At 46.0% G+C, this 22,976-nt stretch overlaps 1 protein-coding gene across 1 annotated transcript in view; it reads left to right on the top strand.

Annotated features, from left to right (window-relative positions):
- The window catches only part of LOC142289791 (glutathione S-transferase Mu 4-like), a 33,228-nt gene extending 13,573 nt beyond the window's left edge, over positions 1-19,655 (top strand). Inside the window, exons 5-8 of the mRNA XM_075333720.1 lie at positions 6,613-6,713; positions 7,990-8,085; positions 8,167-8,277; positions 19,386-19,655. Of these exons, the coding sequence (XP_075189835.1) occupies positions 6,613-6,713; positions 7,990-8,085; positions 8,167-8,277; positions 19,386-19,475 (398 nt within the window). The 3' untranslated portion in view covers positions 19,476-19,655. The remainder of the gene's footprint in view (positions 1-6,612; positions 6,714-7,989; positions 8,086-8,166; positions 8,278-19,385) is intronic.
- Positions 19,656-22,976: the final 3,321 nt, after the last annotated feature.

Genomic DNA, 22,976 nt, shown 5'->3' with positions numbered 1-22,976 from the left:
ATTGGGCACCTATACACCTCCCCCCAGGGCTACTCCACCTATTAGACACCTCCCCCCCAGGACTACTCCACCTATTAGACACCTCCCCCCCCAGGACTACTACAACACACACACTGCACAAAACATACCTCCCCCCAAAACACACACACACACCCCACACAAACCGTGCAACACACACAGCATCACACACACAGCGCTCCACACACAACGCAATACACAAACACTGCTCTCACACCCCCACACACAGACGACACCCAGAACATTTACAGTGCCCTACACAAACACATGGCAACTACACACAACAACATCTATTTATATAACAAATACCATACATTAACTACACAATAAATTCTAGAATACCCGATGCGTTAGAATCGGGCCACCTTCTAGTGTTACATAAGCACTGATCTTTGCAAACCAGTCATATCTGTAACTCCGTGTGCTCGTCCGCATAGCAGACAAGATCAGGGAGCTGCTTATTATTTAGATGCACTAGTCTTGCTTGTGAATTGATTCATAACTAGCGATGGGTGAACTCGAACTGTAAAGTTCAGGGTCTGTACCAAATACCTAGTGTCTGTGTGAGGACCCCGAACACTGAGTTCTCAGGGAAATCCGTGTAACTGTTCAGATTCGGCCACCCGGATAATTATAAATAAAGGAAAGTAAGGAATAAAGCAGGAACGTTACATTTACCGAGTCTTTGGTCCGTTCATTAACCACTCATTCACTGCTTCCCCAGCCCACCGCTAGTCCCGGCGTCTGATTGCTTTGTCAGAACATGCTCAGACCACACTTAGGCTACTTTCACACATCCGGTTTGAGCACTGCGGCTCAATCCGGTTGTGAAAACTATGCAACGGATGCGGCGAAAACACCGCATCCTTTGCATAAGTTTTTACATGCGGCCCGTCCGTTTTTTTTCGGTTGCGGCATGCTACTGAGCATGCGCAGTGGAAAAAACCGCATGCGGCGAGCGGATGCGTTTTTTTCCGCATTGCGCCGCATCCGGCCTCCATAGGTATGCATTGAAAAATGCGCCGCAGCGGCCGGATGTGGCGCGATGCGGTGTTTTTTGCCAGAGCAAAAAACGTTGCAGGGAACGTTCGATCCGGCCGCGGCATCGGCTAAATCTGCCGCATACGGCAAAAACCGGACCGAACGCAAGCCCCTGCGGCACAATACGGCACTAATGTAAGTCTATGCAAAAAAAACCGCAACCGGCGTTACAAAAGCCGGTTGCAGTTTTTCTGCAGAACGCCGTATTGTGCCGCAGAGCAAAAATCCGGATGTGTGAAAGTAGCCTAAGTGACCGCATCTGTGATTAGTTGAAACCACAGACGCTATCTGTGTCATTTAGTGGTGTAAAAATAAATCAATAAATTGGCGTAATGTCCCCCCCATGTTGTGACACCCAGTGCAGATAAAGCAGACCGCTACATGATGCAGCCCTCAGCCGTGTTCTTATCTTGTTATCTTGGCTGTGTATCAAAATAAAAGGGACCCTATGCGTCTTTTTTTTTTTTTTTTTTTTTTAATAAACTAAAAAACGATGTGGCCGACAGATGAGGACTGGTCTGGTATTCTTAGGCTGGGAAGGCCCAAGGTTATTGTTATTGTGATAATTCTGGCTCTTTACCCAACTCATCCCAATTGTCCTGGTGCAGTGGCAATCCGGGTAATATAAGGTGGTTAATGAGAGCTCACGGCCACTAAGCCCTAGATTAGTAATGCCAGGTGTCTACGAGAACCCCCCGTTACAAGAACTGTAAGTGAAGAGAGAGACTGACTGAGCCGTAGCTGTGAGCGGTGACGTCACTCAGTTTATGTGTGTTCACAGCTGGAGGTTCCCACGGTACCCCACCTGCGACCACAGGTAAACTGATCTCAGGCGACCTCATTGAAGTCAGTGACCTCACCACAAATGAACTAATTTAGTTCAATGAGACCTGCATCAAGAGATGCAGATTTGGTTCAGGAATATGGTGTACAAATTTCAGCATAAAATCTGCAACTCTTGGCAAGAAAACACACAAAAATGTTGTTGACACCGTTCCGATGCAGGTTCTCTGCCAGGAGATACAAATTTGCAGTTTTTTTTGTTTTTTTTTTTTGCTAAGATTTGGTGTTGAAATGTATCCACCAAATTGCTGCACCAAATCTGCATCTCTTCGCAAAAAAAAGCATAAAAACATGATGCGGTTTTGATTCGATTTTTTTGCTAGGAGATGAAGATTTGATGCTGAAATTTATACACCAAATGCCTGCACAAAATTTGCATATACTGGCAAAAACACGTATCAATATCACATCAAAACCACATCGCCTTTAGATGCGTTTTTTTCCCCAGAAGATGTTGATTTGGTGCAGGCATTTGGTGTATAAATTTAAGCACCAAATGTGCATCTCTTGGCAAAAAAAAGCATTTTTCTGTTTTTCTGTCAGGAGATGGAGGTCTCATTGAACTGAATGAGTTCACTTGAGGTGATGTCATAGAGTTCACTGAGGTCACCTGAGGTCAGTTTACCTGCGATCACAGGTGGGGTACCGTGGGAACCTCCAAATGGGACTGCTGATAAACTGAGTGATGTTACAGCTGCGGCTCAGTCAGTCTCTGCCTGAAGCAACAGCTGGCCGTCATGTTTTCTAATGTGCCCACGCACTGCGACCTTCAGGATGTAGCAAATCTGGGATTGTCATGGGACCTCGTGTGGCATTCTTCGGAACTGGGTGTTTTGGGGTTAATAAATCTAATTGGAGAAAGTCTTTTTTGTATTTTATGTCAAATAAAGGATTTTTTGTTATCTGTGTTTATTTCTTTTCACTTACAGTATTATTAATGAGAGGAGTCTCATAGACTCCTTCCATTACTAGTCTAGGGCTTAGAGAATTAGCTGTGAGCGAGCTGTCATTTACCCCTTATATAACCCCACACACTTTTTTATTTAAATATTTTTTTTGGGGTATCACTATATGGGGGGACCCTACGCCAATTTATTTATGTTTACACCTTTTATAGGGACGCAGACAGCGTGTGTGATTCTAACCTATCACAAACGCTGTCACACAGAGTGGGGGCGCATTCTGATTGTGACCGATCACAGACGCCGGGACTGAGGGTGGGTGGGGGAAGCAGTGAATATGTATGAGTGGTTAATGAGCGGACCCGGAAACAGTGTTGCAGCCTTGCGGGAGACTCTAAGGCTATGTGCCCAAGGGGAAAGTGTCCTGTGGATAACCGCAGCACAACTTTGTCTGTTTTGTGCTGTGGATGTATTGCGGAATATCCTGCGGATATGCTGCGGTCATTCTGTATTGAGGATACAGTACCATGGCTTCGGCACTGCATCCTCAATGCAGAACAAGTGCTGGAGTGATCGGGGAGTTCATACTTACCTCCATCACGCAGCACTTCACTTTCCGGCTGTGTCTGTCTGCACTTTGCAGGATAAGGTGGGTGGGCCTGAACTAGCCCTGGCTGTCACCTGACCGGAGTTCGTGCAGGCCCCGCCCACCTCCTGCTGCCCGCTCCTGGGTCCACTGCGCTCCTCTGCACCGGAGGAAGTGACTCTGGTGTCTTCAATCAAGGCAGTTAAGTATAGAGATCGATCGGAAAAATCCGTTGGAATAATTGACATGGTGCAGATCTTTTCGCAGGAAAATCCGCACTATTTCCGCTGTGGAAAAAAATGCAGCATGGGCACAGCACTTCCAAAATGCCATAGAAATGTCTGGGGACTCGCTGTACTGGGATTTTTGAAAAATCCGAGGAATTTCCGCGAAAAAATTGCGGCAAATTCCGCTAATTTTCCGTTGTACCCGCGGATTTTGACGCGGAAAACCTGCGGATTTATCTGGATTTTTTTTTTAGATAAATCCGCAGATTTTAGCAAGTACAGACACTCCCCATGTTATCCTATTGGACATGGGGAGTGCTGTGTCCATGCTGCGATATGTGCGGCTGCGGAATATGCTGCGGATGTCCAACAGCCACACATAACTGCATGTCAATTATTCATGCGGAATTACCTGCGGAAATCCCGGCCCTACACTATGGAGATAGAGGCCGGGACTTCCGCTGGTAAGCCACATGAATGTCCGCAGCTATTTCGCTGGAATCCCGCAACTATGTATAGCTGCGGATTCCGGGGAGGTGCTGCGGAAAACCTGTGGATGTACCTACGGATATATCCGCAGGTGCGAGCTCCTGTGGGCACATAGCCTTAGTATACCTGTCCTGTTCTAATCCCCCTAGCCCATTCTATCACTACAGTGAAACCTCGCTTAACGCGTAACCCGCTTAACAAGCAAAGCTTTCTGTAAATTTGTAACTCGCTTTACGAGAAAGCTTTGCTGTACGAGCAAAATACTCACCGCACACACTTCCGGTTCCGTACATCCACCGCGCTCTGACCCGCACTTGCAGTCCACACAAACACACACAAGTACGCACAAACACACGCGCGTACTCATACAGTATTATGCTCACCTTACCTTCCGTTCCACCGCCGGCCTCAAGGTTCTTGTAGTCCGCCGGTACATCGTGACGGCCTCGCGGCGAACTACAAGACCCAGGAGGCCCGTGATGGAACAGAAGGTAAGGTGAGAATAATATGTGTACCTTCAGTTCCATCGCCGGCCTCCTTGGTCCTGTAGTTCTCCGCTCCACTCCAGGCTGTGAATCGGCAACCATAGCGACGAAGCAGGAACTTCCTGTCACCGCTACTCAAAGGCAGCGCGCTGGCCAATCAGAGACAAGTGTCTCCTGCCTTTGACGTCAGCGTTCTGGCAGCAGAAGTTCCTCTTTCGTTGTTACGGTAACCCGATACACAGCCCGTACCGGAGAACAGCAAGTCCCAGGAGACCAGCGATGGAACGGAAGGTGAGCATAATTTGTGCGTGTATGTTTGTGTGTTTTTGGTGCATTTTTCTACCAGGATATGTAGATTTGGTACAGAAATTTCTGCAACCAAATACTCCAGCACGCGCACATAGCCTACAGTTTTCTCTGCTGCAGATCTAGCATAACTCAGATGTTAGATCTGTGTATAACGCCGCCTACACTACAAAATTCTGTGTAAATTGTATAGTGACAGCTGCTAATCATTGCTGGGTCAAGTTGTGCTGCAATGATAGTTTCTGGCTGATAAAACATTGATTGTATTAAAACCAGAAAACACAGACCAATAAGTGACACATCCCTGTAATTAGGGACTCTTCTTCTACATTACACTGCTCTTAAATTACATAGCAAAAGCCTGGTGACAGATTTCCTTTAGCCACATTGACACATTCATTATTTGTAAGCCTAAACCAGGAGTGGGTGAAAAATGCAGGAGTTCTGCACATTTTTCTATTCTTCTTATCATCTGATTCTTCCACTACTGATTTTGGCTTACAAATATTGATCTAAAATGCTGACCAAATATTGAATGCTTTTTAAGTTTAAACTTGATAAAGACATTAAGGGCTCAATTAATCAAGACTGGCATTGTTTAAGCCTGTGTTAATGAAAAATGTAGTATGCTTCCATGTGCCTTGCTACAAATTCTCTTCAGTCGAGCGAAGCCACTGCCATAAATCAAACAAGTTGGGACGTTCCACTTCAGCTCTGGCCATTTTGGCAAAATGAGCTGGGCCGAACTGGTGCGAACTGACAAAAGCTGAAATGATTTTGCACAGCCTCAGGTTGCTCAAAAATGTTCAACTACTCAAAGAGTTATACTCCAAATTACTGGTAAATCATTTTTGATGAATCGGGGCCAAATTGACTATGTTCACACAGGGCATCTTTTGCTGCGTTTTTGATGTCACAAAGATGCACCTAAATACATCCATTTCCTTCCCCCAGCAAAGTCTGAGATTTTTATTTTGCTGTCTACACTGCATCTTTTTTCTGCATCTTGGCTGCTGCATTTTTCAAGATACAGCCAAAATGCAGCATGTCAATTCTTTTTGCGCTTTTTTCCAGCGTTTTTGAGCCCTTTCAGTCAATAGATTTGAGTTAAAAAATGCATTGGGCAAAATGCGGTAAAATCGCATGCATTTTTTTATGCGTTTTTGCCCCGGTAGCGGCGTTTGTTTTCTTTTTGTGCCAAAACCGCTGCATCTTAACATGCATGGTGTGAACATAGCCTTCTACTAAAGCCAAAGGATTTACAGTGCATCGCAGTTTTATCGTGTTTTTACCGCGTTTTACCCAATGCGTTTTTTTAAATCAAATCTATTGACTGGAAGGGCTCAAACGCTAGAAAAATGCAAAAAGAATTGACATGCTGCATCTTCAAAAACGCAGCCAAAAAAAATGCACAGTGTGGACAGCAAAATAGAAGTCTCATAGACTTTGCTGCATGCATTTAGGTGCATCTTTGTGACCTCAGAAACACAGTAAAAGATGCCCTGTGTGGACATAGCCTTATAGCGTATGCTGGATTAACCGTCTGAAGAACACAAATTGCTTGCAAGAGTTTGGTTATCAAATTTTCTATCTGCTAAGATGGCTGGTATCGGGTGAAGGTCAGCTTCTAGCCCACTGCCCACACCATCTAAACTTGAAGCTTGGGGCATAGTCTTGAACCACATTTTTGCTTACACTATTTTCGTGCATTATAGGTGGTAATACTGAACATGAAAAGACCTTTATATCACTGTTTGAAAATGAAGCCATGGATTTTCGGATGCAGATTGCTTTAATTTCTTATAATCCTAAATTTGTAAGTAAAACCTAAATTGGCATGGTTTGTCTTTCATGGAGAGGAGTCTTCAGTGTGAAATAATGTTTCTATGTACTGTACATTGTTGATTACAAAGTCACACTGCCTTTTTTTTTTGGACATATAATGCTTGTGTCATGGGGTGTGGTGGGTTAACCATGGATTGGGGCTTCTAAACTGGCCCTCAGACTAGGGGGGGACCTAGCTGTCCCTGATCCCAGAGACATGTCTATTGGTGACTATGTCTGGGCCGCCTTCCTAGCCTTGCTCCTGTACAGCACTGTTTTAATACCCCATCTCCCTCACCCCAGGGATGGGCCAGCACAGGGGTGGTAGAACCCACAGATATGGACAAACGGGGGAAACGAATTCGCTCACACAGAGGTATTAAACAACAAGTGATAAGGAGGAAAATAAGAGCATGGAGGAAACAACAAGACGACTAGAGAACTCCACATCACCACGCGCAAAGTATTACAACCACCAGAGGACTGGGATACAACAGTACACGGACCGATGTAGAAAAAGCTATCGTTGTTATGGGAAGACAGATTACACCATCTAAAAAGGTGGGGAGTAGCTGTGATAGATTTTCCCAGAACATGTGATCCCAGAGGTAAGCAGCAGGCCAGTAGAAATTAACTCCTGCCAGCTTGATCACAAATTAACACAGCTGAGATCCTATGAGTTATGAGTCAAACCCTGTATGACAAATTGGTTGTTCAATTTATTTCATCCCACCTCAGTTACATCTATGCATTCTCCTCTCTTCTTTATAGGAGCTTGGATAATGTGATCTCAAGTATGAATACCAGTCCAGCATATATGCTAATATATAAAAATGCAAATGACCTCTTCAAAGAGAAAGAGGACTTGCACTCTAGTGCCACCTATTTGAAGTAGCAATCTTAAATATCAATACCGACTTGTTAACAAGCCTTGCCATGTAACGTAGGATAAAAGCCAAACCATAATCTCAATTTACAGACACTTGTTTTGGGCTGTTGCCCCTCATCAGTGCAAAGCATGAGATCTGATTTGGCTCTGACAGTCTTCTGACTGGGGTCTAATAGGGATCATTTCTCCTTGTGGAGAGTAACATGCCAATGTAAGTCTCCTTACACTGGCATGTCAGGCATGTCGTTTCTACAAAGAAATATGTTACTCCTTAGACTCTAATGTGTACACACTTCTGTTTTTTTATTTTTCCAGATATAAATGTTTTCCTGTGCAGCAAAAAGATTTTAAAAACAATCATTTCACATTACATTTTTAGGAAGAGCTGAAGGGACCATACCTTGAAAAGTTACCAACTGTATTGGCAAGATATTCTCGATTTTTGGGGGACAAACACTGGTTTGTTGGGAACCAGGTAATTTCATTAGAGTGTATTATTTTTATATACTTTAGATGCTAACATGCCTATATTAATGTATTTGTCTTCAATCCCCAGATTACTCTTGCAGATATTCTGATATATGATGCCCTGGATCAGCATAAAATATTGGCTCCTACCTGTTTGAAAAATTTTAGCAACTTGCAGGATTTCCTTACAAGATTTGAGGTAGATGTGTGCTATACTTTTTTTTTTTTTTTTTCTTTTCTACGAAGCTAACAAACCTGAAATACCTTTTGGCAAAGATAAATTTTATGTGTTAATGTTAAAATGCATCTCATGAAATATCTTTGTAGATAGTCTGAAAAACAGTCAATTCTGCTATAAATAAAACTCATTGAAGGCCTATGTATTTCCAAGGTAACAGACAACTTGTGTAGTCTTTTTTTTTGTAGTAATGTAACCATTCATCTGTCCCATACTTACTACTTTAGGCCTCTTTCACACGTACGTGCCTCCGGTACGTGTTTGGCAGTTTTCTCACGTACCGGAGACACGTACACACGTAGACCTATGTATTCCTATGGTTTTGGACATGCGTAAGTATTTTCGCACGGAACGTGTGTCCGTTCCGTACTTACGTGTGTCCATGTGTTTCTCACGGCAACATGTCCGTTTTCTCTCCGGCATCACGAGTGTCACACGTAATGCAAATGGACCACACGGATGTGTTCCGTGTGACACGCACCGGAGAAAAGACATGTATCTGTGAGGAAAAAACCCCAAAACTTTACTCACATTCTCCAGCCCTGCAGTCTCTGCCGCTGCTCTCACTTGCTGCCGAACGCCGCTCATTATGCTCATTGAATATTCACTTCACTGCGGCCGGAAGCAGCAGCAGCGGGGAGTCAGCAGGACCGGAGACCGAAGATCAGCACCACGGACAGCGACGCCAGGGACAGGTGAGTAGAAAGTTCCCGTTCTCCGTGTGTTATCTCGGATAACACACGGAGAACACACGTAGCCCATAAACACTGCTCACGGAGGGCAAAACGCACCTCTGACATGTCCGTGAAAAACTTTCGTGGTTTTTCACGAACGTGTGAAAGAGGCCTTAGGCTACTTTCACACATCCGGTTTGAGCCGTACGGCTCAATCCAGCTGTGAAACCTATGCAACGGATGCGGTGAAAACACCGCATCCTTTGCATAAGTTTTTACTTGCGACTGGTCCGTTTTTTTCTGGTTGCGGCACGCTACTGAGCATGCGCAGTGGAAGAAACCGCATGCGGCGGCCGGATGCGTTTTTTTCCGCATCGCGCAGCATCCGGCGTCCATAGGCATGCATTGAAAAATGTGCCGCAGCGGCCGGATGCGGCGCGATGCGGTTTTTTTGCCGGAGCAAAAAACGTTGCAGGCAACGTTCCATCCGGCCGTTGCATCGGCTAAATCTGCTGCATGCGGCAAAAACCGGACCGAACGCAAGCCCATGCGGCACAATACGGCACTAATGTAAGTCTATGCAAAAAAAAACGCAACCGGCGGCAAAAAAACCGCTTGCGGTTTTTCTGCAGAGCGCCGTATTGTGCCGCAGAGCAAAAACCGGATGTGTGAAAGTAGCCTTAGTGGTAGATTGCAAGAAGTAAGAGACAACAAACAGCATGACTGCAGAATCAAATTTCCAGGGATTGTTTGTTACCATGAAGTCATATAAGTATTCACTGGAGCTGTGGATTCAATGTGAGAAGAAATGTTTGAGTATTACTATTCTAAATATTATTGCTTCTGTTTTTTATTGGATGTATTCTAAATATATTTTGTTAAAACACCACTCCAGTGTTTTTTGTTTTTGTTTTTTGTTTATTTTTTTACACCGCTGTGGTGGTGCTTTTAATTTAAAGTCCCTGCACCTGGTCTTAGACTTGCCCTTTTGGTATTTTCACCTTTATGGGCTGCTTCTCACTTGCGAGTTTCTCGCAGTAGAGCAATGCGAGAAAAACTCGCATTGGAATCGGACACATGTTAGTGAATGATTCAGGTCTCATCTGCGATTTTTTTTCTCAGTCCAAATCGGACTGAGAAAAAAATCGCAGCATGCTGCTTTTTTGCGAGTTTCTCTCACCATTTCTCCCAATGATTTCCTATGGAAGGGGATTACAAGCAGGATCACACACGAGCACCAGCGTTCACATTTGCGAGTGTGGCAGTAACTTCGCTCATTAAATATTCAACAGATGAATGTGACATCACATTCCCAAAGGTAAATTAAATGACATGTGTAATAGCTTTTATATAATTAAGATGTTGCATGAAACTAGCATCGCAAACGCGACACACACGCGAGCAAAAAGCATCGCACTTGCGTTGCACTCGCACCTAACGTGAACTAAAATCAGCCGAGTATTTTTCAGCCCAGTCGGACCGATTTTACTCGCATAGATGTGTTTCCAGCCTATCACTGCAACTCCTGTTGATGTCAGGCAGTTTGACCAGTGTGTCATGGAGGGAGCCGAAGGTCATTGTTTAAAGGGAACCTGTCAGCAGAAATTTTGCACTAAACTTAAAAGATTCCCCCTCTGCAGCTCCTGGGCTGCATTCTAGCAAGGTTCCGGTTTCTATTCTGCTCCCTTTGAGAACTAAATAAATAGTTTATAAAGTCTTACTTTTTGTATGCAAATATTTTTTTCTGTACATGGGGGCGGGCTCTCTTGCGTCCGTTAGTCGCACTCCTGCCACTTTACGCCGTCCCTCATCGCTCATTTCCATACTGAGGCCGCCGCCCAGTGCTCCTGAGGTGTCGTGCATGCGCCGTGCCACTCTCGCGGTACTGTGCACAGTGTGACCGCTGGTGATGTGATTGCGCAGGCGTGAGATTATGGGCGGCGCTGTGATTGTCATCAGCAAGTACCCGCCCATAATCTCGTGCCCGCGCTTTCCCTCTGCCTCCACCGTTCTGCGCAAGCGCTGGCCAGATGAACCCACGTCACCTCTTACCCATGTTTCCCTGGAGCAGGAAATAGATGGGAGGAGCGGAGCACACCACCGATCAACAGGGTTCATCTGGCCAGTGTTGCCGTTTTCCGAGACCCATAACACTTTTTTTTAACTTTCAGGATATAGTGCTCTGTGGGAGCTTATTTTTGGCCCCCGATCTGAAGGTTTTACTGATACCATTTTGGGGGTAGACGGAATGTGTTGATCACCTCTTAATGCAATGTCGCAGTGGCCAAAAAAATTAAATTCTGTCTATAAATTTTTTTTTTTCTTGCTACATTGTTTATTGTATTAATTTTTGATTGGACTTTTATGAAAGCAGCATTACCAAGTATATGTATTTTTTTTAATGGTGTACAAGGGTAAGATTTGAACTTTTGTTTTTTATTTCATAGTTTTAAAAACTTTTTTTTTTTTTTTTTTTTTTTTTTTTACTCTATTTAATAGTTCTCTTAGGGCACTTAAACCTGCAGTCGTCTCATACTTGTACTAAAATCGTGATCCCCTATGAACGCCAACTAAAGGCTGGCTTTCACAGGAGTATCGTAATGACAGGCACAGGGGTCTTCAGCAGACCCCTGGCTTTCATGGCAACTAATTGCCACCCATTGACCACGTTATTATCGCCCCGATGGACATGTGGAATGACATTTTCCTGTGTGCATGTTAAATGCCACTGTCAGAGATTGACAGCGGGATTTACCAGGTTAACAGCCGCAGGTGGAGCATAGCATGCAAAGTTGCAGGCTTGGCATGCGAGTCCACATCAAAGACAGGGACACAACCTTTGACGTACATGTGTGTTAACACTAGAAGTCCCAGAGAGGGGTCATTTAACATTTCTACCATTGGAATCCTATGGAGCTCAAAATTCCTGGGACTTCTAGTGTTAAAAGTTGTAAAAGATCCTCTTTAACTTCTATACAAGTTTTAGCATGTTAAACTGTTCACATCAAGGAGTAGTGGCTGTATAGCTGAATAAACGTCCTTTTTTATTTTTTACTTTCTCCACTGTATAGTGAAGATAATAGTTTTGTAAAGTTTAATTCAAAATTTAATTCAGAAGGGGTTGTCCAAGTAGTGGACAACCCCTTTAACTTAACAACTAGTCAAAATAGTGTGTTCTCATAAAGTCCCCCATAAACATTAGTTAGCTGTCGGATGAATGGTGGTTCAACAATCATTTGCCCTTCACCTCTTGCTCTCCATACCTCGATACAACGGAGCACTTCCACTGCTGAGCACTCTTGTGTTCTCTGAGAGCCACTGCTAGACAATGCTGGCAGTGGCTTATCTCTTAACCCCTTCAGCCCCCGGGCACTTTCCGTTTTTGCACTTTTGTTTTTTGCTCCCCTTCTTCCGAGAGCCGTAACTTTTTTATTTTTCCATCAATCTTGCCATATGAGGGCTTGTTTTTTGTGGGACGAGTTGTACTTTTAAATGAAACCATAAGTTTTACCATATAGTGTACTGGAAAACGGCAAAAAAATTCCAAGTGCGGAAAAATTGCAAAAAAAGTGTGATTGTACAATAGTTTTTGGGATATTTTATTCACTGTGTTCACTATATGGTAAAACTGAGGTATCTAGGTGATGCCTCAGGTCGGTGTGAGTTTGTAGACACCAAACATGTATAGGTTTACTTGTATCTAAGGGGTTAAAAAAATTCACAAGCTTGTCCAAAAAACGTGGCGCACGTTTTGCGCCATTTTCCAAAACCCGTAGCGTTCTCATTTTCTTTATCGTTCCTTATGGGAGACCCAAACCATGGGTGTATGCTACTGCCCCCGGAGGACACACAAAGTTACTACACTCAAAAACGTATAGCTCCTCCCTCCTAGCATATACACCCCCTGCTAGCCAGATCTAGCCAGTTTCTTGCTTCGTGTCAGGAGGATCACACACACACATGCATTCTCTTTTGATTTTTCATTTTTTCTAAAGATTTGGAAGAAAAGCGGGTCCACTGGACTCCCGGCATGTCCCTTCTCACCCCCCTGGCGGCGGTGCTGTTAAGGTTGACTTCAGGGCAGGAGCCCTTCATGCCGCGCTCCTTCACCATCCCTTAGTGACTCTGGCTTGAAGTTGGAGCCAACACGGTTCTCACTGCCTTGCAGGAGACCGGCCTCCATCCGCAGCCCTTGTGCAGGACCCTGCTGGAAGGAGCACTGGACCCCCACCCCACCAGGGACTGGGCCCTGCGTCTCAAAGCTAAGTATAGAGACGTTATTCAGAGGGTCCTTCTGCAATGTGGGGCACTTTTTATTGTGGGGGACAGTGATGCTTGATAATGCTGCTTTTACTGTGTTTCCGGCCGGTTCCACGGTTTTTTACTGGGAACCGCGCCGATGATGCCTGATTCTCGGCCGCATGTATAACTCTAGGCCCCGGCTTCAGCCGCGGCCTAGTTTCGTTTTCGTTCCCCTGCATGTCAGTCATGCAGGGGGACACTGCAGAGCCGCCCGCCGGCCGCTCTGCACAGGGGAGGACGCTCCTTTTTGAGGAGATGATTCCCTCCCCTGTACATCTCCTTCGCCCTCCGATTCCCGCTCCTGGGTTAACCCCCGCCCCCCCCCTCACTCTGGCGCCATTTTCTCAGCGTCTCAGTACTCTGGTCGGCGCTGGCTGCTCTGCAGTGCAGAGGGAGTGAATATCTGGCTGGGGGCCCAGGCCATGGAATCCGGAGGGCACTCATATAGTGGCCTGATAAGTCACAACCTCTGGTTGTGCACTTTTATTCACTCTCAGGGCATTCTGAAGGAGTTAATTCTTTATCATAGAATCTCCTCCTCAGCAGCATGTCTCACTCTAGCAGCAAAGCTCCACTGTACACTACATGTTCTGCATGTAACCTCATATTGCCTGAACCGACACACTGTAACGGTTCTTATGTGGTGGATAGTGGCAAGATGCCTCAGCCGGGATTCTCCCCAGGCTGAACCTCTGTCTTGGGTATTCTAGCATTCTAGACAAAGCCCCCCACCTCTGCAGCATGTCACAGAGCGAGACTGCAGGCTGTTTTTTATTATCCACTGCAGGTAGTCTCGTACGGCCTTACCGAGCTCATAACATGGGAGCTCATTCATGGTCCCTCCAGCTGCTCCGGTTTCGGTGGCTGACCCCCGTAGGAATCCTATTCCAGGGGTCGGCTGTCCCGGCATCTGCTGAGCATGCAGCCCCCTTCTCAGGGCGTTTTTCTGCTTCGCTCAGCAAAGCTCACAAGGGACTCTCCTTCTGGGACCCCGTCCTCCTGACAGGGAGACGCAGGGTCCCCTGTCCTCCCCGTCCCGCAGCTCCGATTACGAGCTGACTCGCTGGACGAGGAGGATGTCTCTACCACGGGCTCGGACGCTACTTGAAGTACATTGATCCGTCCGTAGGTGACGCAGATGCGAATGATTGGATTTCGTCCTTTATCTTGTACTGGACCTCCATCCGCCTGATCAGGGAAGTGTTCCCCGCTGGCAAAAATGCATCAGTATGCCTTTAACATGACGAGGAGTGTGTTCTTTACCACTCCAGTTTTCAACCCGCCGCGTCCAAGTCCACAGCCTATACTGCAGACCCCACAGCGGAGTTCTGCTGCCTGTCTCCCCCTCCCATCTGAGGTGGTCTAGGAGTGTACTCATTCGCCAAGGGTAGCCACTCCGGTGTCTGGACTTCAGCCCGGATAGTTGTATCAGTGGCTGACGGCACCTCTATATGGATCCTACGGTACATTAATTTTGTACTGGACCTCAATCCGCCGGTGTTACCTTATCTAGGTGAACACAACGTGTGTTCCTTAACCTCTCCAGTTTTCAGGCCCCTGTGACCAAGCCCAGGGTCCGCTCTGACAGTCGCTTCCCATGAAGCGTGATTCTGAGGACTGGATTTCCCCTGTCCACCAATGGTGGTCAAGTAGTGGGCTCATTCACCTTAGGTGGCTCAGCCCGGGCCGTTATGTCAGTGGCTGATGGCTCCTCACTTACGGTTCTGCGGTCCGCCCGGTTGTCCTTTGGGCCAAGTTCGGTATGGGGACGGCAGGAGCTTCGTTCTCCTCAGCTTACAGCAGTGCGGTTTTTTTGTACCTTCTCTGCTTCTCTGGAGGAGATGCATTCTCTCACAGGGACTCTATGCCACAACGGTTGCTGAACTTCCAGACTCAGTTCTTTCATCCTATACCAGATCTGCCATGCTGCACGCCGCACGGCGGTGATCTGGGCTACCTTCCTCACTATCCGCAAGCTCCTGTGGCTTCGGATTTGGAAGGCAGATGCCTCTATGGAGGTTCCCTGCTGGGCTCCCCCTTGGTGGGACCAGTTTCCTTGGAACCAACTGAGTGAAATTAAGGAAGCTCTTGGCGGGGAGTATTCTTCCTTGCCACAAACCTAAATCAGGGAACCTGTCCAGGACAGGAATCAGTTGAGGTTTCGGTGGTTTCCGTTCCTCCATCTGGTCGTCCTCTAGCTCAGCCTAGGTTCATAGAACCAAATAGCTCGAAGCTGCGTCTTCAGAAGGCCGCAGGAGATGCTGTCACTGAGTCAGCTTCCTCCGAGCTATTTAGCCACGCCAACAACCTCCTTGGTCGGTGGCAGGCTCTCTCCACGTGGCGACGTAGGGTTCTAACACGTCTCCGTTCAGTGGGGGCGAGATTATATCTCCCTTGGCTACAAGATGGACTTCGGTCCACCCGCCAAACAGATTTTCTCTGTCATCTCCTCCCTGCTCCAAGGCCGCCGCCTTCTCACAGGCCGTGGCATTTCTGGCAGGCCAATGGAGTAATTGTACCGGTTCCCGTCTGGGAACGGTTCTGAGATTTTTGCTTAAATCATGGCGGCTCAACATCCTTCAGTGGACAAGGGACTCCTAGTCCACCGTATCCGCAGTCCACATCCTAGATGTGAAAACTACGGGGCAGGCTATTTCAGCTGTCCTACCGTGGTCCACAATCCTCAGGTTGTGCGGTAGACACACTGGTTCATGTTTGATCCCAGCTTTGTCTCTTTACGAATTTCACCCTCTACCTCTTGTCCAGAGTCCTGCGCAAGATCGGTAAAGGGGGCCGTCTGGTCATTCTTCCAGACTGACCTAAGCAGGCCTCGTACTCTGACCTGCTCCTTCTGTCCGTTGGGTTGCCTTCGCATCTTCCGGACCGTTCAGACCTTTTCTCAAGAGGTCCGTTTTTTCCCCGTCAGAATTCTGGATTCTCAGATTGACGGCGTAGCTCTTGAGTCCTGGATCTTAGCGACTTCTGATATCCTTCCTGAAGTCATCTCCACTTTGACTCGAGCTCCAAAGTGTCCTTTGACCTTTTTTGGCCTTGCCGACCCTCCTGTCCCTTCCACAGTCCGGTCTACAGCTAGGACTATCCCTCATTAAGGGACAGGTCTCTGCTCTGTCAGTATGTGCCAGCGGCGTATCGTCCGGCTGGCTCCGGTGCGCTCCTTTTAAGGGCGCATCTCACATCATTCCGCCTTCCGGCGGCCTATGGAGACCTCGGACCTTAATCCGGTCCTCACGGTTCCCGGAAACCCCCCTTTGCGCCGTCTTCGGGAGGTTTCTTTGTTGTGTCTTTCACAGAAAGTAGTCTTTCTAGTGGCTATAATTTCCCGCCAGAGAGTTCTGGCTGCGCTCCCTCGGAGTCACCCCCTTTTTTTAGTCTTTTGCATCAAGACAAGGTGGTCTTCATCCAACTCCGGACTTTTTCCCTAAGGCGGTTACTGCTTCCACCTTATCCGGGGCAATTTTCCTGCCTTCCTTTTGTCCGGCTCCTGTTCATCGCTTGAGGAAGCGTTGCATATCCGAGATCTGGTGCGGGCGCTCCGGATCTACGTGTCTCGCACCGCCGTTATTAGGCGGTGCACCTCTCTGGTGCTGACTGTTCGTCAGCGTAGCGGTCTCTCGGCATCTAAGCCGACCCTGATCGTTGGCTTAGGTCAGCCATTTCTGAGACTTACAAGTGTACTCAAGTGCCTTCCCCACCGGGGATCAGAGCACATTTGGTCAGACCTGTCGGCGCCTTTTTTTTTTTTTTCTTGGGCTTCAGGCACCAGGTTACGGCTCAGTAGGTCTGTCAGTCTGCAGCTCGAATTAGTCTGCATACTTTTTCGAAGCACTACCCAAGGCATGCTCATGCTCTGGCAGACGTGGGCTCGGCAGACGCATTTTTCTAGCGTCTGTCGCCCATTTGTGAAGTTAGGTTTGCCTGCTTCTCAATTGTCTGTTTATTCCCACCCATGGACTGCTTTTGAATGTCCCATGGTTTGGGTCTCCCATAAGGAACGATAAAGAAAAAGAGAATTTTGTTTACTTACCGTAAATTCTTTCTTTTTCTTATAGTTCCGTCATGGGAGACCCAGCACCCTCCCTATTGCCTATTGGCAGGTTTCTTGTTCCGTGTGTCTTCACCGGCTGTTATTGTTGTAGACTGAGGTTCCGGTTCCTCCGGATTTTACTCTGTCTCTTCTTGTGGGTGGATGTCCTCCTTCAGCTTTTGCACTAAACTGGCTAGATCTGGCTAGCAGGGGGTGTATATGCTAGGAGGGAGGAGCTACACGTTTTTGAGTGTAGTAACTTTGTGTGTCCTCCGGGGGCAGTAGCATACACCCATGGTTTGGGTCTCCCGTGACGGAACTATAAGAAAAAGAATTTACGGTAAGTAAACAAAATTCTCTTTTTTCAGGATCTGAGGCTCAGTGATGGCTTATTTTTTGCGTCTCGACCTGACGTTTTTAACGGTATCATTTTTGCGCAGATGCTACGTTTTGATCGCCTGTTATTGCATTTTGCGCAAAATTTGCGGCGACCAAAAAACGTAATTTTGGCGTTTGGAATTTTTTTGCCGCTACGCCGTTTACTGATCAGATTCATTGATTTTATATTTTGATCGGGCATTTCTGAACGTGGCGATACCAAATGTGTGTATTTTTTATTTTTTTAATCCTTTAGTTTTCAATGGGGTGAAAGGGGGGTGATTTGAACTTTTTAGGGTTTTTTTTTTAATTTTTTAAAACTTTTTTTTTTTTTTTTACTTTTTTTTTTTTTTTATTTATTTTACTAGTCCCCCTAGGGGGCTATAGCGATCAGCAATCAGATCGCTCTGCACTATCTGCAGATCTCAGCTACAGAGCTGAGAACTGCAGATTTGCTGCTTCAGTTTCAATGCCGGCTGTATTCCGGCATTGAAAGGAAGTGAGTCATGTTAGCTACAGGCGTCATCCCATGACCCTGTGCTACCATGGCAACCGCCGAACGTCACGTGATCATGTCACGTGACTTCCGGTGGGGGCAGGGTAAGTGACTGTCATGGCGGCGCCCATATACATATCGCTGCCAAGATTTTGGCAGCGAAATGTAAGGGGTTTATGGCCGCGGGTGGAAGCGATTCCACCCGTGGCTAGCAGGCATACATGTCAGCTGTTGATAACCGCTGATATGTGCGCGGATCGCCGCCGCCTGCCGGCGGCAGGGGGCGGGGCTTACCGGCACACGATCCATGACGTACCCAGTACGTCATGGGTCGTTAAGGGGTTAAAGAACAATAAGTATGGGCTGTCTGATATCGGATATGATGATGCCGGATACTGCTGTTTTTGACATCTATCGGGGGCCCCATACATATTAGACTGTCGGCTGAACCTGTCGATATCTGCGTGTTTGGATGACTTCATTTATTCTTTGCTGCCCATAAATATAATCACCTATAGAAATTATTTTGAGATCTTGCTGATTGCTTGGGATCCCCTCTTGAAGATTAGGGTGCGTCATTGTGAATGGCACTTTGCTGTGCCCCATCTGAGTAGAGTGTAAGTTGAGCATGTTCCCCACTGCTTCATTCATCGTGTATGGAACAGCAAGAGATGGCCGAACCACATTCAGTCCAGCCATAGCATGTGAGCTCAGCCAAAGAAAGGATTTGCCTGCAGACACAGTGCTTTACAAGGAAGGTTGTCAATTGAAACAAGCAAAGGTTCTTACGTTTAAGGCTATTCATGTACACATTTATGTTTCGAGTACAAACCCAATGCCTGAACCAACCATTAGTTTTCTGATCTAAACTAACAGACTCATATTTTGCCATTTGAGACTGTTTGGTTCAGGAGACTTGCAGTTGTTCCTGGCATTGTGGATCAAACGTGGACTGCATAATACAGTTGTAGCCATAAGATGAGAATTCTAAAATGTAGTTGTTGCACCATGACCTACATTATTAGTTTTTTTTCCCCAAGCAGCTGCATGAATGGGGCTGTAACATAAAGTCCTGCACTTGTTGCAGCTTCTTCAAAAATAAGTTTTTAGCTCTGCAGATTAATTCTGATCTTTAGTGACTTAAATTTTACCTTGTTTTTCTTTCTTGTTCCAGGCCCTTCCTGCTATCGCTGCATACTTAAAAACACCCCGCTGTAAGAAAACGCCTGTTAATGGCAAAGCAGCTTTTTGGTCCAACAAATAATCTTACACAACACGGATGGATGTCCACTGATATTCTTACAAATGGGAAGGAAAATAATGTTTTTTCAATGTTTCTATTGAACATTTTGTCAATAACAATTTTTTTTTTATGAAATCCAAGTCCATATATACTCCTATATTAATAAAGTTTGATTTTGTTGTAATGGGATCATTCCCCAGAGTGGTGTGTGTTCCTGTTTTTTTTGTAATCTAGTTCTCCTTTTTATTCCTCTAAACGACTGTCTTGAAGATAAATGTTTAATGCAAGGTTAAATAGGTTATGTTGATGAAATTATATTTGTATTTATTGAACGACCCGTCAATTAGGCCCGTTTCACACGTCAGTGAAAAACAGTGACGTTTTTCACTGGCGTGTAAAACACGCATATGTCCCTGCGTGTGCCGAAAATCACGGCACACGTGGGTTGTCTAAGTGCAATCCGGGCTCCGTTCTCCGTGGCCCGTGATTGCACTTAGAGATTCACTCACCTGCGCCCGCTCCCGCTGTCCATGGTGCTGATCGCTCCCGCGACGCGCATCCGGCCGGCGGTGACCCCCGCAGCAGCTGCTTCCGGGTCGGCTGTGTCGCGCATAATGAATATGCGCGACAGTAATCAGCCGGCACAGAAGGAGCAGGGAGAACGGGCTGCAGAGAGCGCGCCTGAAGCCGGGTGAGTTAAAATGTTTTTTTATTTTAAAAGTACGTTTTTTTCTGGCACGTGTTTCACGGACCACACCACTGCGTGGTCCATGGGACATCAGTGATGCCAGAAAAAAATGGACATGTCTCCGTGCAGCAATCACGCACACGCGGGTACGCTGCACGGAGACACGTGCAGTGACAAATCACTGACGTGTGAGCAGACCCATTCATTATAATGGGTCTGCGTATGTCAGTGATTCTGGTACGTTTAAAAAAAAGCACAAACGTACCAGAATCACTGACGTGTGAAAGGGGCCTTAAGCTGTTAAGAATTGGGAGAAGGCAGAAGAATATTCCTCCTCGACTTTTCTCTGGCAAAGTCCATCTGAGCAGGAGCCAAAAGGATACTATTTTTGTATATGCCACACTAAGAGATACTGTGTTTCCTCCAAAATAAGACACTGTTCTATATTGTTTTTTGGCCCAAAAAATGCGTTAGGGATTATTTTTGGGGTTGTATTTATTCTCAAGGGAAAGACAGGTTTGGGTTAAGTATACCCCTTCCCCCCCCAAAAAAAAAAAGCAGACCCCATTTTCTCAGGAGAATCATACTTACCAGACCCTGGACATGTGTGTTGTTCCCATGTCCTCCTCCGATCTTCGACCGGCATCTTCTGCTTCTGGCCAACACACACGCACACACAATCCGGTGATACCTATTGCTTCTGGCCAGCAGGGAAACCTGGCAGACACTGGAATACCTTGGCTCGTTATAGAAAATCAGGCGGAGCCCACTCCATTTTTTTTTTATTATTATTATTATTATTTAAATAATTTAAAAAAATTACTTGTGATTCCTTCTATTTTTGATAACTAGCCAAGGTAAAGCTGACAGTTGCAGTTATTATAAAACACAAAAAAGACCTTGCGTCATTTGTTTTTTTTAAAACATTATTCCATATCCACTTTTTGTTTGCAGGGTAATTATCCCCATCTTGTTTCCTTCTGCAGCCTCCTAGCCCTTACAACAACCATTTTACAGCAAATTCGGGTCTCTGTTGACTTAGGCCGGGTACACATATCCGGCTTTTTGCCGGTTTGACAGATGCGGCGCACGCCAGTACAGTAGGCTTACATTACAGTGGCAGCGCCGAACGTCCGGGTCACATGCTCCGGTCACATGAAAGCATGTGACCGGTGCTTGTTGTGCTGCCAGTGTACTGTATACACTGTACTGGCGTGCGCCGCATCCGTCAAACCAGCGAAAAGCCGGATATCTGTTCCCGGCCTTAAATGGAGTCCAGGGTCAAGTAGCGGTCAGTTGTGCAAGGGGTTGGACATGATAATGTACTGCCTCCAGTAGACCGCTGATGTCATGGTGGAGGGTCCGAGCGGCGATGTGGTTGTATCGGGCGCAAAAGACAGGCTTTTGTAATGGGGTAAAAATAATATTTAAAAAGGGAGAAAGAAAATAAAGAATTTGTGACGCCAGTTGGACTGTTTGGCTTTGGTATGGCAGCGCACTGCTGGAGGTCCCCAAGAGTTAGGTGGGGGATGCACAGTGCAAGTGGGTTGTCTTCTCGCCCCCCTCCCCAACTAGGGCTGGTTTCTGGGAATGTTGACCTAGGGATGGCACAGCGGAGAATAATTCAGACAGAGACAGGACAGGGAGCTTTTCACCTTTTTACTGGAGCTCAGTAGACCTTTTCTCACAGCATACAATGATGGTGGTTCTTCCTGCCCTGATGAGAGTTGGCTTCTCTGCTGTATGGTGGTAATGTACGCCTCCTCTGCTACTATTTCCATACCTGGGAATAGGTATCTTGGTATCCTGAAATTTCCAAGACAAGAACAATCTGGATTTTTAATCCCTTCTGGTGAACAGGTGACTGTAATACTGAAGGAAAACACTATTTCTTCAAGAAGTTTCCAGACTCACACGTGCCACTGTGCTCCCAGGAAACTCACTGCTTCTCATAAAAAGGTAATAGCAGTCTCTCAATTTGCCACTGACTTTGAAAGTACTGGTGGCCTAGGGACCTATACACCCTGCCAATGTGTAGCTGGCCCTCCAGAGGTTTTAGCAGTCACCTCAGGACTGGGCCGTCTCCATATTACACTCCTCTCTTCACCCCACACTGCCACAGACTCTGACTTTACCTCAAAACTATGCTCCACCCCTATCTCCTTTTAGGGCTCACTCGCAAACGTTTTTCTCTCAACCGACAACCCTAGTAAGGGAATGTGGGCAAATGTGTGTTTTGTGGTGAACAGCAGAGAAAACCATATAAGGCTCACTAAGCCTAACAATACATGTTATACAGATGGAAATACACATGTAGTTATTATCTGTGACGACTAGGCACAGGGCACCACAATAACCCTGGAGGTCCCTTCCAACTCTAACATTCTATTATTCTAAGGATAACCTTGTTTCGCACATTTCCTGGCATATACAACTTGGTTATAGTGAGAATAACTATAAACATTGTTTTTTCAATTTTCCAAACTTTGCCACTATCGAGTTCTTCAACTTTTATATTTATGGTATTTTTCTATTTTTTAGCTTTTAAAAATGTCAGAATTACGAGAGCAATACTGCCTGTAATTCAGACGTACAATTGTCCTGAGCATCACAAAATTTTGGACAAGAAGGAGTTTAACATGTATTATGTGTACAGAAATTAAGAAGATAGAAACTTAAGGGCATGGTTATGCTCATGCACTGAACAGATGCCTTGGACTGGAGCTTCTGCTATCCTGAACACCATCCAGAGAGTTTTATCCCTTCTCTGACCACCTGTGGACTAAAACGCTCTTTTAAGAAAAGTGAGTAATTGCAGGTTATCAATTTTTGGC

Source organism: Anomaloglossus baeobatrachus, chromosome 2 (genome assembly GCF_048569485.1).
Source record: "Anomaloglossus baeobatrachus isolate aAnoBae1 chromosome 2, aAnoBae1.hap1, whole genome shotgun sequence".
NCBI classification, from domain to species: Eukaryota; Metazoa; Chordata; class Amphibia; order Anura; family Aromobatidae; genus Anomaloglossus; species Anomaloglossus baeobatrachus.
Note: the sequence above shows the minus strand (reverse complement) of the source record. Positions and strands in the feature narration are given on the sequence as shown.